Below are 16,320 nucleotides of genomic sequence, written 5' to 3'. Positions count from 1 at the left end.
ACGTAGCAGGTGAGCTGCACAGCAACTCCGGGCCGGGTGTAGGTCAGGGGAGAGGGGCCGTTGGTGATGCGAGGGGGGTAGGCGATGACAATCACTGGAACTGTCAGGATAGACAAGGTGTCCTGATTGGTGGATCGGCAGGAGTAGGTCCCCCTGTTGAACACAGACGCCTGCTGCACAGTCAGAGTCCCGTCATCCAGGATTGAGTACTGACTCCCTGCTGTCTGGCCCCGAGACACGATCCCCCCGCTGGGCAACGTCCAGGTCAGAGACTGGGTCTGGCTGGAACTCTGACTGGGGCTGTCTGTCTGGGGACAGGGTAGCCGTAGATTCTCTCCGCTTATGATGCTGACCAGAGAAGCTGATCTGCTGATGACCAAAAGCTTCCTCTCTGGGATAACACTCCTTGCTGCCTCTGACACTGGGCCTCTTGGGTGAGGTGTATCCCCTCGGAATGAAACTCCTGGTACTGTCCTCTTATCCCCGCCTACTGGGCGAGGTTTCTCTGTGCTGACTTGGCCTCCTAAGTGAGGTTTCTCAGTAGTGACTGGGCCTCTGGGGTGAGGTGTCTCCTGTGTAAATGCGAATCCTGAGCGAGATTTCTCTGTGTTAACTGGGCCCACGGGGTGAGGTTTCTCTGTGCTGACTGGGCCTACTGGGTGAGGTTTCACTGTTCTGACTAGGCTTACTGGGCGAGGTTTCTCTGTGCTGACTAGGCCTACTGGGCGAGATTTCTCTGTGCTGACTAGGCCTACTGGACGATGTTTCTCTGTGCTGACTGGGCCTACTGGGCGATGTTTCTCTGTGCTGACTGGGCCTCTGGAGCGAGGTGGGTCCGGTGTGTCTAAAACCTCTAGATGTACCATTATCTGAGTCTCGCCCCTCTCACCACGGGCAACACACACCAGCAGACCAGCATCGCTTGCCCTCACCCCCTCAGCTCCAGGGTTCCGTTGCGGTGCACAGTGAGTCTGCTGCCGTAGTAAGGCGCCGGGAGAACCCCGTTACCAGGCAGCAACCAGGCCAAGCGGGGTGGAGGGAAGCCCTGGGATGGACAGGGCAAAAGAACTGTCTGGCCTCTTACTGCTGAGACCCTCTGGTCCCCTACATTACTGACTCCATTATGACTCTCTTCATGATTAATGACACCATTACCACTACTGACACCATTACCAGTCCTGCCTGACTGAACCCTCCCTGCAGACTGACTGATGGTGATCACAGTACTGAGTCCACTACTGCTAACAACAGCTGTATGTCTGTCTGTCCCATCAAGTCCACCCCTAGTCCCATTGAGAGTGAAGCTGGGTGGGGTCACGCTCACCTCCACCCCCATCACCCTGCTCCTCTCCCCAGCCACGTTGCTGGCTCGGCAGGTGTAGTTTCCTCCGTCAGCCCCTCTAGCCCCCTGGATCACCAAGGAGCCATCTGGCCGCACTACAACTGGACCGGACCCCCCCACAGGGATGACACGATTGATTGGAGAAAACCATGTGACTGTAGGGATGGGCTCTCCTTTGGCCCCACAGTTCAGAGCCACCACGCCCCCTTGTTGCACCTTGATGACCTCATATCTCGTTCTTTGGAAGGAAGGGGGTGAGGTAAGGACTTTGATCATCACCCTCATGGAGTCTCTCCCCATCTGGTTCTCAGCGTGGCAGACGTACTCCCCCTCCTCCCCCATCCCCACTGACGGGAGGAACAGAGTCCCGTTGTGAAACACCACCAGCCGCCTCCTCCGTCCCCCTTTCTCGTCCCCTTGCAACAGTACGCTGTTCACTGAGGTTCCGTCCGGTAGGCTCCATCTCACTGCGGGGTCAGGCTGCCCGGTGGCCAGACAGTCTACCTTTAAAGCTGCTCCATATGATACCACCTTCTGATTGGATGGCTGCTTTGGCTCAATCTTAGCGGGTTTAGCGGGCTTCGTGACCACGGTGACACGGAGGAGGCGGTAGTCATCAGCCAATTTATTTCGTGCGACACATAAATAGTCCCCCCCGTCTTTCTCTGTCATGGACTGGATATACAGCGTTCCATTACTGTGTACCTTCATCCTCTTGTCAAAACTGGAAATACAACACAGAGAGGATAAGGTTTGATACATCAGCACAAGACACAGACAATCAATCAATACAACAGAGACAGACTAGATTAAACAGATCAGAAATCAATATGGACAAGCACACACCTGTAGTGGGCATCCACTAGTTTCTTGCCAGGTACCCTCCAGACCACTCTAGGCTCTGGGTAGCCGGTTACTGAACATTGAAGGACCAGAGTTTCTCCATATACAACTATAGAACTGGATGGGGAGGTGGAGAGGATTTTAGCCTTACTGAGGGGGGAGGAGGGCCGGAGAGGAGGGTTAAGGACGGCTGAGGAGGGGTTCAGGTCAGAGTTACTGTTAATGGAAGAGGAGGATGTAGTTTTATCTGTGGAGACAACACCTCCTCCTTCATCTCCAGTCACCAACACCCTCACCGTCCTCTTATCCCCGCCTACTGCATTAGTCGCCAGGCACTCATAGCTCCCAGAGTCCTTAGTGGAAAGCCTGCGTATCAGCAAGGTGGCGTTGGGGAGGACAAACAGGTTCCCATTGAGGAATTGAGAGGGGAGCAGCAGCGTACCATCTGGGGTCCTCCAGCGGATGGAGGGAACGGGGGCCCCCCGGGCAGAGCAGTGGGCGTAGACAGGCATGCCAGCTGGCTGGGTTACCCTTTCCGCTCTCGGCTGCTGGATGACTGGAGGCAGGAAGGAGACATGGAGTCGGACTGACAGACTGCTAGCCCCTGCTGGGTTGGAGGCTACACAGCGATACAGTCCTCTGTCTGCTGGGCCGACAGCCACAATACGCAGAGTACCATTAGGGAATATAGACACCCGGGGGTGAGGGCCATGGGCAGGGTTGGAGTTAAGGTCGGGAGTCAGGATGGAGCGGTCAGGTAGCACCCAGGACAGCAGAGGGACAGGCACCCCCTGAGCCCGACACTCCCACCTCACCTCTCCCCCCTGGTGCACCGTGACCTCTCTGTGAGTGGGTAGCTGAATGCGTGGTGGGCGGGACCAGACCTCCAGAGTCACCATCACGCGGGCAAGACCCACAGAGTTCTGTGCGCTGCAGATATATGTCCCCCGGTCCTGGACCTGCACGCTCCGGATGAGAAAGGTTCCATTGGGTAGAACCTGGAAACGCTCTGCCTTGGTGTCCAGCGATATCACAGCTCCTGGGCCAGACAGAAATACAGTTGAAGTCGGAAGTTTACATACACTTAAGCTGGAGTCATTAAAACTCATTTTTCAACCACTTCACAAATTTCTTGTTAACAAACTATAGTTTTGGCAAGTCGGTTAGGACATCTACTTTGTGCATAATTTTTTCAACAATTGTTTACAGACAGATTATTTCACTTATAATTCATTGTATCACAATTCCAGTGGGTCAGAAGTTACCATACACTAAGTTGAATGTGCCTTTAAAATGATTTCATGGCTTTAGAAGCTTCTGATAGGCTAATTGACATCATTTGAGTCAATTGGAGGTGTACCTGTGGATGTATTTCAAGGCCTACCTTCAAACTCAGTGCCTCTTTGCTTGACATCATTGGAAAATCAAAAGAAATCAGCCAAGACCTCAGAAAAACAATTGTAGACCTCTATAAGTCTGGTTCATCCTTGGGAGCAATTTCCAAACGCCTGAAGGTACCACTTTCATCTGTACAAATAATAGGACCTTGTGAAGATGCTGGAGGAAATTAGTACAAAAGTATCTATATCCACAGTAAAACTAGTCCTATATCGACATAACCTGAAAGGCCACTCAGCAAGGAAGAAGCCACTACTCCAAAACCGTCATAAAAAAGCCAAACTACCATTTGCAACTGCACATGGGGACAAAGATCATACTTTTTGGAGAAATGTCCTCGGGTCTGATGAAACAAAAATAGGACTGTTTGGTCATAATGACCATCATTCTGTTTGGAGGAAAAAGGGGGAGGTTTGCAAGCCGAAGAATACCATCCCAACCGTGAAGCACTGGGGTGGCAGCATCATGTTGTGTGGGTGCTTTGCAACAGGAGGGACTGGTGCACTTCACAAAATAGATGGCATCATGAGCGAGGAAAATTATGTGGATATATTGAAGCAACATCTCAAGACATCAGTCAGGAAGTTGAAGCTTGGTCGCAAATGGGTCTTCCAAATGCATACAAAAGCATACTTCCAAAGTTGTGGCAAAATGGCTTAAAGACAACAAAGTCAAGGCATTGGAGTGGCCATCACAAAGCCCTGACCTCAACCCTATAGAAATGTGTGGGCAGAACTGAAAAAGCGTGTGCGAGCAAGGAGGCCTAGCCTACAAACCTGACTCAGTTACACCAGCTCTGTCAGGAGGAATGGGCCGAAAATTCACCCAACTTATTGTGGGAAGCTTCTGGAAGGCTACCCAAAATGTTTGACCCAAGTTAAACAATTTAAAGGCAATGCTACCAAATACTAATTGAGTGTACGTAAACTTCTGACCCACTGGGAATGTGATGAAAGAAATAAAAGCTGAAATAAATAATTATCTCTACTATTATTCTGACATTTCACATTCTTAAAATAAAGTGGTGTTCCTAACTGACCCAATACAGGGAATTCTTACTATAATTACATGTCAGGAATTGTGAAAAACTGAGTTTCAATGTAGTTGGCTAAGGTGTATGTAAACCTCAGACTTCAACTGTACATATTGAGTGGCGTATTGTGTGACAGTAGTGAGTGCATTGAGTAAGGTGTATGAATGACAAAGTACGTATTGTGTGTATGTGAGTGACAGTAGCATGTATTGTGTGTAGAATTGAGAGTAAAGTGTGTGGCGTACCTGTGGAGACCTTGATCCAGGTGATTGTCGGAGGAGGCTGTCCAATGGCCTCGCATGGCAGGAAGGCGTCACTCTCAGCTGGGACAGACATGGAGCGTACGTGGGGGGGGGTGATAAGGGGCCTGACACGCAGGACAGGGGTCTGAGGGGGGCGTTGGGCAGTCACACTACGGTGTGGAGAGAGGGGAGGGGAACGAGGAGGAGTAGAGCCAGTGTTGACCCCGGGCTGAGGGTCTGTGGTGGGTGGGAAGATCTTGGGAGGGCTGGACGGAGCTCTTGTGGTGAGGACTGCAGAGGAAGGGGTCTCTAAAATGTCTGGGAGAAGAAGTTTGGGGTTGGCACGGTGTGGGAGAGAGGGTGCGTGTTTTATTGGGGGTGGAGTTCTGACTGGGTCAGGCCTAGTGATAAGGTGTTGTGGGTCGTTGGGGTAAGGTGGGGGGCGGTAGCGACTGACATGTGAGTCTGGGATGGCATTTAGCCCAGGATTCCTCCAGACTGTTGTAGTAGTAGGAGTGGCAGTCGTAGTTCTGGGAATAGTGGTAGTAGTTGTGGGAATAGTGGTAGTAGTTGTGGGAATAGTGGTAGTAGTTGTAGGAATAGTGGTAGTAGTTGTGGGAATAGTGGTAGTAGTTGTGGGAATAATGGTAGTAGTTGTAGGAATAGTGGTAGTATTTGTAGGAATAGTGGTAGTAGTTGTGGGAATAGTGGTAGTAGTTGTGGGAATAGTGGTAGTAGGAATAGTAGTTGTAGGAATAGTTATAGTGTTAGTTCTTCTAATGGAGGTGATGACTGTAGAGGAGGTGATGGCTGAAACGGTGGTAGCTGCTGTATCAGTTGTGTTTGGGGACAGTAGTTGTGTTGTAGATGAAAGAGAGCTGTTTATTTCTGACTCTGGTTGTCTCTCCTCTGGTTTATCAGGTGCTAGATAAACTGGTTCCATCTCACTGTGTTCTTCATCAGTGGCTGGTGGTTCCATCTCACTGTGTTCTTCATCAGTGGCTGGTTGTTCCATCTCACTGTGTTCTTCATCAGTGGCTGGTGGTTCCATCTCACTGTGTTCTTCATCAGTGGCTGGTGGTTCCATCTCACTGTGTTCTTCATCAGTTGCTGGTGGTTCCATCTCACTGTGTTCTTCATCAGTTGCTGGTGGTTCCATCTCACTGTGTTCTTCATCAGTTGCTGGTGTTTCCATCTCACTGTATTCTTCATCAGTTGCTGGTGGTTCCATCTCACTGTGTTCTTCATCAGTTGCTGGTGGTTCTATCTCACTGTGTTCTTCATTAGTTGCTGGTGGTTCCATCTCACTGTGTTCTTCATCAGTTGCTGGTGGTTCCATCTCACTGTGTTCTTCATCAGTTGCTGGTGGTTCCATCTCACTGTGTTCTTCATCAGTTGCTGGTGTTTCCATCTCACTGTATTCTTCATCAGTTGCTGGTGGTTCCATCTCACTGTGTTCTTCATCAGTTGCTGGTGGTTCTATCTCACTGTGTTCTTCATTAGTTGCTGGTGGTTCCATCTCACTGTGTTCTTCATCAGTGGCTAGTGGTTCCATCTCACTGTGTTCTTCATCAGTGGCTGGTGGTTCTATCTCTCTGTGTTCTTCATCAGTAGCTGGTGGTTCTACCTCTCTTTGTTCTTCATCAGTTGCTGGTGGTTCCATCTCACTGTGTTTTTCATCAGTTGCTGGTGGTTCCATCTCACTGTGTTCTTCATCAGTTGCTGGTGTTTCCATCTCACTGTGTTCTTCATCAGTGGCTGGTGGTTCTATCTCACTGTGTTCTTCATCAGTTGCTGGTGTTTCCATCTCACTGTGTTCTTCATCAGTGGCTGGTGGTTCTATCTCTCTGTGTTCTTCATCAGTGGCTGGTGTTTCTACCTCTCTTTGTTCTTCATCAGTGGCTGGTGGTTCTACCTCTCTGTGTTCCTCCTCAGTTGCTGGTGGTTCAACCTCTCTGTGTTCTTCATCAGTTGCTGGTGGTTCTATCTCACTGGGTTCTTCATCATTTGCTGGTGGTTCTTTTTCACTGGGTTCTTCATCAGTGGCTGGTGGTTCTTCCTCATTGGGTTCTTCATCAGCAGCTGGGTAGAGGGGTTTTATCTCACTTGGTTCTATCTCAGTGCCCGTAGATGTTGTTCTGCCTGGTGTGGTTCCAGACCGAGGGGGAGTTGTTTTGATATCCTCTGGGTTGAAGAGAGATAGAACCTGCTCTTTTGGAGTGGCCCAGACCTGACCCTCTGTTTCATCATAACTCTGTTTGTCTGTATCGCTGTGTGTAACTGTGGGTGTATATTTGTCTGTGTGTGTACTAGTTGTTGTGACTGTGGGTGTATGTTTGCCAGTGTGTGTGCGAGTGTGTGTGCAAATCTGTGTGTGTGTGCTAGTCGTTTGGGACCTGTCAGGGAGCCGGGAAGCAGTGTTTGCTGAGTGAGTCACCCTGTCTGTGTGTGTCTGGGGGGGAGAGGCAGGAAAGAAAGCAGAGGGGGAGATGGATGTGCTTGATGGAGCAGTGATCCTAGTAGAGGATGGAGCAGTAGTTCTAGTAGTGGTTGTAGTAGTGGTTCTAGTAGTGGTTGTTGCAGCTGCTGGCAGTCCCCTGGGGTCTGCAAGTGCTGCTCTGGGGGTATTCTGGCGAGAGGAGGTTGGACCTGGGGTATTCTGACGAGAGGAGGTTGGACCTGGTGTATTCTGGCGAGGGGAGGTTGGACCTGGGGTATTCTGGCGAGGGGAGGTTGGACCTAGGGTATTCTGTCGAGAGGAGGTTGGACCTGGGGTATTCTGGAGAGGGGAGGTTGGACCTGGGGTATTCTGGCGAGGGGAGGTTGGACCTGGGGTATTCTGGCGAGAGGAGGTTGGACCTGGGGTATTCTGGCGAGGGGAGGTTGGACCTGAGGTATTCTGGCGAGAGGAGGTTGGACCTGGGGTATTCTGGCGAGGGGAGGTTGAACCTGGGGTATTCTGGTGAGGAGAGGTTGGACCTGGGGTATTCTGGCGAGAGGAGGTTGGACCTGGGGTATTCTGGCGAGGGGAGGTTGGACCTGGGGTATTCTGGCGAGAGGAGGTTGGACCTGGGGTATTCTGGCGAGAGGAGGTTGGACCTGGGGTATTCTGGCGAGAGGAGGTTGGACCTGGGGTATTCTGGCGAGGGGAGGTTGACCCTGGGGTATTCTGGCGAGGAGAGGTTGGACCTGGGGTATTCTGGCGAGAGGAGGTTGGACCTGGGGTATTCTGGCGAGAGGAGGTTGGACTTGGGGTATTCTGGCGAGGGGAGGTTGGACCTGGGGTATTCTGGCGAGAGGAGGTTGAACCTGGGGTATTCTGGCGAGGGGAGGTTGGACCTGGGGTATTCTGGCGAGGGGAGGTTGGACCTGGGGAATTCTGGGGGGCGGTGGGTCGTCCTCTGGGTCTGCTGATGCGTCTCCTCTGGCCGGGCCTTCTCCTGGAATTCCAGGGGATTCTGGATTGCGATGGGACAGAGTTGGAGAATGTTAACTGTCCAGAGTTTGTTGTTCCATACCTCCTCCTCTCACCTGTGGTCCTTACAGGATTAAGGACCAGCTCTGTGCTAATGTCATTGATGCTGGAGGTTGGCTTTGTGCTTTTAGGGGAACTCTCTGTCTCTGTTCCTGTCCCTGTATCTGTGTCTGTGTTTGACTGAGGGGTCTGGGGGAAGTTATTGGTCTGATCTGCAGTGTTTGTTGTCTCTGGGGCCACTCTATCCTTTGTTAGCAGGTCTGGGATCAGTGATGTGTGGACAGTATTCAATCCCTCTTCCTGTAGACTGGGGACATCTATGGAAAAACCCTCTGTGGTATCAGCCTCTGACTCCAATACAGTACGTTGAGGGGATTTTCCTCCCACTGTAACCTCTGGTGTGCTCTTTGGTAGTGTGGTGTTTGGTAGTGTGGTCTTTGGTTGTGTGGTCTTTGGTTGTGTGCTGCCTGGCTTTATTCTGGTTGTCTGCATTCTGGTTGTCTTTGCTTCAGTTGGGGATGCTGCGGTTGTCTTTGCTTTGGTTGGGTTTGAGGTGGTTGTCTTTGCTTCAGTTAGGATTGAGGTTGTTGTCGTTGCTTCAGTTAGGATTGAGGTGGTTGTCTTTGCTTCAGTTGGGGTTGAGTTTGTTGTCTTTGCTTCAGTTGGGGTTGAGGTTGTTGTCTTTGCTTCAGTTGGGGTTGAGTTTGTTGTCTTTGCTTCAGTTAGGATTGAGGTTGTTGTCGTTGCTTCAGTTGGGGTTGAGGTTGTTGTCATTGCTTCAGTTAGGATTGAGGTGGTTTTCTTTGCTTCAGTTAGGATTGAGGCTGTTGTCTTTGCTTCAGTTGGGGTTGAGGTGGTTGTCTTTGCTTCAGTTAGGATTGAGGTTGTTGTCGTTGCTTCAGTTGAGGTTGAGGTTGTTGTCATTGCTTCAGTTAGGATTGAGGTGGTTTTCTTTGCTTCAGTTAGGACTGAGGTTGTTGTCGTTGCTTCAGTTGGGGTTGAGTTTGTTGTCTTTGCTTCAGTTGGGGTTGAGTTTGTTGTCTTTGCTTCAGTTGGGGTTGAGGTGGTTGTCTTTGCTTCAGTTGGGGTTAGGGTGGTTGTCTTTGCTTCAGTTGGGGTTGAGGTGGTTGTCTTTGCTTCAGTTGGGGTTGAGGTTGTTGTCTTTGCTTCAGTTGGGGTTGAGGTGGTTGTCTTTGCTTCAGTTGGGGTTGAGGTGGTTGTCTTTGCTTCAGTTGGGGTTAGGGTGGTTGTCTTTGCTTCAGTTGGGGCTGAGGTGGTTTTCTTTGCTTCAGTTGGGGTTAGGGTGGTTGTCTTTGCTTCAGTTGGGGTTGAGGTGGTTGTCTTTGCTTCAGTTGGGGTTAGGGTGGTTGTCTTTGCTTCAGTTGGGGTTGAGGTTGTTGTCTTTGCTTCAGTTGGGGTTGAGGTGGTTGTCTTTGCTTCAGTTAGGATTGAGGTGGTTGTCTTTGCTTCAGTTGGGGTTGAGGTGGTTGTCTTTGCTTCAGTTGGGGTTGAGGTTGTTGTCTTTGCTTCAGTTGGGGTTGAGGTGGTTGTCTTTGCTCTAGTTGGGGGGGCTGAGGTGGTAGTACGTGCTCTAGTTGGGGGTGATACATACAGGGAGTCTGTGATTTTAGGGGCAGTCCTTTCACGTATCTTAGCCAGCAACTCGGCCCATTTCTGAGGGTCTATCTTGTGTTTGGCCAGGTTAAACCTCCGACGGCCCTCCAGCCTGTTCCTCTTCTGCTCCACAGGGAAGCGTCTCCTCAGGGGCCTCCTTCCCCTCTGAGGGGGTCCGCCTCCCTCCACCCTCACCATGTGAGATCTGATGGGGGGGCGCCGTGTCAGGGGAGGTTTAGGTCTAAGACCTCTCCTCCTGGTGTTACCTGCCCTGGTGTGCAGTATGTTCTCCTCCTCCTTGTCATTTCCTGACACCCCCTCTTCAACCTCCTTGATCCCTAGAGGGGCTGGTACCCTGTTGGACAACCCCATCACAGACTGTGGCCTCATGGGATATCTCATGCTTGATGAGGTGTCGGTAGGACGTGGGGTTAGAATCAGTCTGGTGGAGTGAGAGTCGGCACCGTGCTGGTTCACCGCTACACAACGGTATAGTCCTGCGTCTCTCTGCCCAGGGAAGGGGAGAGACAGGGTACCATTGGCTAAGACAGTCACCCCTGCCTCCCCCCTTCTTCTCCCCTTGTTCCTACTCCCTACCACTTCCCCGTCAGGAAGAACCCAGTTCACCTCAATCTTCGGTGAACCAGAGGCCTCACACGGTAGACTGACAGGGTCTCCAACCAATCCAGTCACAGCAGCGCCTAGCTCCTCCCCTGGGGGAGCATTGGGTGATTCTACTACCACCAGACGGAGGGGGAGAACATCGACATTTCCCCCCGCCCGGGCCACGCAGTAGTACAGTCCAGCATCAGAGTGATCCACACTCTGCAGGATCAGCCCTTGGCCAGACACCCGGACCCTACCATCTGAGCTGTGGTAGGGGAAGGAGACTGTTAAACCATCTGGAAACACCCATTGGAGCCTGGGGTCTCCAGAGCTTAGGTCCTCAGTAGAGCTAAGGACAGGACAGGGCAGGTGGATCTGGCTGTCTGTGGCTGCTGTAAAAGCTGTGTGGGTGTGGTTGGTCTGGATGAGGACCCAGGGGTGTTGGGATGGGGGGTCTGGGGGGGCAGACACCAGGGTGGACAGGGTCAGTGTAACCCTGTGGGTGCTGGACTGAGCTCTGTTGAACAGGAGACTAACATGGGGCTGCAGTAACCAGGCAGGATGGGCTTGGACACTGGCCCTGACCCCTGTATGGTAGTAGCCCTCTCTCTCTGCTCTCTGTCTGTACCTGAAGGACATGAAATGAATGTGTTGGGGTTAAAACAAAATTGTAGGATAATTACAGAGGAATGTGTTGTGTGTGTTTCTGTAATTTCATACCTGTAGGCAAGTGTTGGGGCTTTACTCAACATGATTTCTCTCTGAAGCCTGGCAGGTGTCTCACTGTAGTAGGCCATCAGCCTCCACAGCCTCTCATAGCTGTGCCCATCCACCCCACAGACCAGGGAAAGGGAAAGAGAGAGGGAGAGGGGGGTGAAGGAGGAGGAAAGTTGTGGTGGGGTAATGTCAGGAGTCTGTGAGGAGTGTGTGATGTTACACTTCAGATCAACGGCATTCCCCTGTTGGTCGGACATCCCCAAGGAGGCGTGACCTAAAGCCTCTCTAAAAGTTTCTATTGACTGAATTCCGCCATCCTCCTGAGATGAGGCTCTGGGATTGGTGGCAATTACAGGCGAGGAGCAGGATAAGTCTTTCTGCTGCAAAAGACCACGTCCCTTCAGGTGATTGGGTGAGGCACAGACCAGGCACTGTGGCCCCGGACATTTCAACAACCCTGAGAGAGAAGAGAAGAATCAGTATTTCCTCACCCAAATAAGCATCCCAGTTCCAGTGATTTTGGGACTAGTGAAAGGACTAGGGGTTAGTGAAAGATCTAGGGGTTAGAGAAAGATCTAGGGGTTAGTGTAGTGTGATTGTCACCTGGGTGAGAGATGCTCCAGGCCTGCAGCCAAGCCATGCTGCAGTCGCAGGTCCAAGGGTTGGCCTGCAGAGCTAGGGACTCCAGAAGAGGGGCGGTCCTCAGTATGTCTCTGGGCAGGTTCGTCAGACTGTTGTTGGACACGTCCAGATGCCTGGGGAGAGGAGGGGGATAGTCCAGTCACAAATGACACACTATCCACTAAGTAGTGCACTACTCTTTAGGTGTGGCCTATGACTAAGAGTGAATAAATAAAGACTGTAGAAAACCCACCTGAGGGTGGAGTAGCAGAATGTCTGCAGTAGGGACAGAGTGCAGAAGGCCTGCGGGTGCAGCTGGTGGAGCCGGTTCCCCTGCAGTCGGATCAGTCTGAGGCTGGGGAGGTGGAGCAGGGCCTGGGGGTGGAGGGACTGCAGCCAGTTGTGATCCAGGTGGAGGCGCTGTAGAGAGGATAGGCCTGAGAAGCTCTTTGCTGAGATCTCTCTCAGCTTGTTATAGCTCAGCTTCAGGACCTGGGGGTAGGGGGGGTGGATAGATGGATCATTGAATGAATGATAATTGACAATACATGGTATAAACTCCTCTAGCTTTAAACAACAATACATACACATCAATGTGAGTCAAATGAACACAACAACACAATACAATCACAGTGTCTAAGCTCAATAGAACAATTTACATTTGCTTCCAATTATTAGCTAATTTGACCCTTCTCCTCTCAGTACCTGAAGGGAAGACAGATCTTGGAAAGCTCCGTCGGGAATCTCATGGATGTCATTCCCATGAAGCATCAGCAGCGCCAGCCTCCTCAGACCGGCCAATGAGCTGTCTGGGATCCTGCTGATACTGTTGAACCTTTTAGAGACCAGAGACAAACATCATCAACCAATGGAATGCCTTTAAAATGTGTGTGTGTGAGAGTGAAAGTGAAAGTGAGAGAGAGAGAGAGAGAGAGAGAGAGAGAGAGAGAGAGAGAGAGAGAGAGAGAGAGAGAGAGAGAGAGAGAGAGAGAGAGAGAGAGAGAGAGAGAGAGGGAGTTTGTGTATGTATTTGTGCACAGTCCTTACCCCAGGTTGATGTGTAGTGTGTATTGCGGTAGGGGCTGTGGTATGTTGACCAGAGATCTGAAGGTGCAGTGTAGTTCAGTGGGCTGGTAGCAAGAGCAGGGCAGAGGGCAGGCACCACCAGGAGACACCAGGGTCAGCAACACCACAGCCAGGGACACTCCACACACACTGGGAGCCATCTTATAGAGGAGGGCCGCTCACTGACAATATAGAAATATATATGTCAATGTGATACGCACACACACACACACACACGCACTCTGCAGTAACAACTATAATGCAGGGTAACACTTTAGATGCTCTACAGACTATCAGAAGCATTTCAACTAACTATCTACTAACCCTAACTCTTATCATAACCCTAAACTTAACCCTTAACCCTTAACCCTAAACCTTATTTTAACCTTAACAAGCATTTACTTATCAACAGATACTTTGTTAATAGCAGTGGTGGAAAAGGTGCTCAATTGTCGTACTTGAGTAAAAGTAAAGAGACCTTAATAGAAAATGACTCAAGTAAAGTGTGAATGTCACCCAGTAAACTTGAGTAAAAGTCTAAAAGTATTTAGTTTTAAATGTACTTAAGTATCAAACGTAAATGGAATAGCTAAAACGTATGTAAGTATCAACAGTAAAAGTATAAACCATTTCAAATTCCTTATATTAAGAAAACTTGCCATCATAATTGTCTTGTTTTTGTTACTGGCAGATAGCCAGGGGCACACTCCAACACTCAGACATAATTTACAAACGAAACATTATTGTTTAGTAAGTCCGCCAGATCAGAGGCAGTAGGGATGACCAGGGAAGTTCCCTTGATAAGTGTGTGAATAGGGCAATTGTGTCAAAATGTAATGAGTATTTTAGGGTGTCAGGGAAATTGTATGGAGTAAAAAATACATGATTTTCTTTAGGAATGCAGTGAAGAAAAATATTTTGTACATTTTACTAAGTACTTTACACCACTGGTTGATAGTATGACCATCTGTAGAGTATCTAAATCCGGACAATCCTAATTAAGTGTGTCCTAATGCAGCTATAGTTTCTGCATTCCGAAACACTCTGGGTCAATAATTGTGTTCAATTGGCCAGTGTTCTGCTGAGGGCATGATGGCACTGACACACAGAACTGACAAACACTCTGAAGTGTGCTGACGTTCCCGTGCAAATTACAGTATGAGTCTGGTTATTCTAACGTCTTGACCAGCTAGCTCTGACATTTCAATCCATGTGAATAAATGTAAACAGTAACAGTTCTCAAAGGAGAAGAACGAGCTATCTAAATTCAGCAACTAATAATTTACACCATCTGCGGGCAGAAGCGCCAACCGTTTCCTATTGTTTTTGCGTGAGTGGGCTTCATAGAACCTTTCCTCTAATAATCCACAACCAAGCAGGTAACCATCACCATCTGACTATTAACACTCTTGACCCGATGCTGAAACGGGCTATTATTTGACTGACTGCAAGACCAGCTGCCACAGAGAGTGATGACACTGAAGAACGGCATACCTTTTCCTCTGTGCGTAAACGCATCAATATGATACAACTTCACAACTTTACATTGCATGGAAGTACATTTTAGATACATTTTAGCATCTAGCGGGAATTTTGACAGAAGTTTCCCCGGTCATAATATGAATAGTAGGATAGGTATTTCATTTGGGAGCTATAACTTTCAATTTACCTGACAATCCTTCAAATCGAAGATATCAAGATTCTTCATTTCCTTATAGTTCAATTCCCATCAAGTGCTCATTTTTATCCAAAGGGCGATTTGGCAACGGTAGAAATGATAAAAAGTATTTTACGTAGTATTTAAAAAATCATTTACGTAGTATAATATTGGCATTCAAAATTTTACTGACGTTTCTATAGACTACAACTTTATCAATTGAAAATAACAGAGTTGAAAACCAGTAACCTATACAATCCAAGAAAAAACGAATATATCTATATTTGTTATTCCCACACAGCACGTCTTGTTCCACTGTGTAGTTGAAAGGAAAGGAAGGGAAGGGATAAGAAAGAAAGGATTGTAAAAAATAATCTCGATCCCACGCGCTGTGCGCAATAGCCAGCGGACCGGGTAACCTCTCCCTGGATAGCCTGGTCTCATAAACTACACGTAACATAGTACATTTAAATCAGGGGCACCCAAATTAGTATGATATGTTATGTTTGGAATGGTTACATAACAGAAAAGGTTACTTAAGGCAAAGACGAAATGAGTGTGATTGGTTGGGTGTATAACACAAATGTCTAGCAACCCAATGATTGATTGTTCGAATCTCATCATGGACAACTTTATCTAATTAGCAACTTTTCACCTACTTACTACTTTTAAGCAACCTAGCTAAAGTTAGCCACAACAAATTGAAATTCATAACATATCAAGCATTTTGCAAATTCATAACATATTGTACGTTTTGCAAATTCGTTACATATCATACCAGTTGTAATTCGTAACATGTTATAAGAAATGGATGATGGACACCCACAAATGAATACATACCATACGAAATGTAACATATCATACTAAATGGAGTGTCTTGGATTTACAGACAGAATAATATTAAATGCTCTGAGACCAGGTTGCTGAGGAGGGGGTCTGAGTGGGTGACTTCCTCTTTCAGAGAATTGTATCTGGAATGAAAAGTGAGACCACCTGATAAGTTTGCCATTAGTCTATATTTAACCTTTTCCCCACCCCGACTAGAGCAGTGGAACATGTGCTGTGGCAAGTTGGGGACTGTGCCTGTGTTATGTTGTGATGCAACTGGGGGGTCTGATGTTGCTGGGAGAGTTCGGACAGGTGTGTGTTGTGGCAGGGGTGGTCCCACGGCCTCACACCTCCAGATCTAAAGGGGGAAACCTGGAGGTGTGGAAATAGCCAAGGGCTCCTCAGCTGTTGTTCTCAGGGCCTTGGCCGCGTGGGTGTGTCCTTTATTTCTATGTCCCGTCTCTAAATCTCTCTCTCTTTTTCTTGCTCTTTCTCTCTGTCTGAGATGTCTCTGTTATAGGTATCAGTAGTGCTGTAGCTGCTCTTCTGTTCTAGTATAACCCAGCCAGGCTGTAGAAAGCATTAGGCCCAAACCCATTCAGACAGTCCCTCAGTCCTGCACAGTTACATAACAGAAAAGCAGTGACCCAGTCCCATTCAGTCCAACACAGTCCCCATTATAATATGAGGTTACCATCATAATGCTGCTGGAATTCATAGTGTCTGACTGTCTGGCCTGCATGCTGTAATGGCATGATGTCAACAGAACAGGGCACCGCAGTGGCACAGAAAGCAGAAAGAAAATGCTCATTTCCCTCTGAGGGGTTTCTGGACATTGTCTGAAGCAGTAATTTGTGATAGCTCATATTGGTCATGGTT

At 48.9% G+C, this 16,320-nt stretch overlaps 1 protein-coding gene across 1 annotated transcript in view; it reads right to left on the bottom strand.

Moving 5' to 3' along the window:
- The window catches only part of LOC124044438 (matrix-remodeling-associated protein 5-like), an 18,125-nt gene extending 3,198 nt beyond the window's left edge, over nucleotides 1-14,927 (bottom strand). The window contains 10 exon segments of the mRNA XM_046364073.1: nucleotides 1-930; nucleotides 933-2,066; nucleotides 2,189-3,224; nucleotides 4,862-11,181; nucleotides 11,274-11,727; nucleotides 11,874-12,025; nucleotides 12,145-12,383; nucleotides 12,597-12,726; nucleotides 12,939-13,138; nucleotides 14,626-14,927. The exon segment at nucleotides 1-930 is cut by the window's left edge and continues 3,198 nt beyond it. Of these exon segments, the coding sequence (XP_046220029.1) occupies nucleotides 1-930; nucleotides 933-2,066; nucleotides 2,189-3,224; nucleotides 4,862-11,181; nucleotides 11,274-11,727; nucleotides 11,874-12,025; nucleotides 12,145-12,383; nucleotides 12,597-12,726; nucleotides 12,939-13,117 (10,574 nt within the window). The 5' untranslated portion in view covers nucleotides 13,118-13,138; nucleotides 14,626-14,927.
- Nucleotides 14,928-16,320: the final 1,393 nt, after the last annotated feature.

The sequence above is a fragment of the Oncorhynchus gorbuscha genome, linkage group LG09, assembly GCF_021184085.1.
Source record: "Oncorhynchus gorbuscha isolate QuinsamMale2020 ecotype Even-year linkage group LG09, OgorEven_v1.0, whole genome shotgun sequence".
In the NCBI taxonomy this organism is placed as follows: Eukaryota; Metazoa; Chordata; class Actinopteri; order Salmoniformes; family Salmonidae; genus Oncorhynchus; species Oncorhynchus gorbuscha.
The sequence above is the reverse complement of the archived record's forward strand: the minus strand, read 5'-3'. Positions and strand labels throughout refer to the sequence as shown.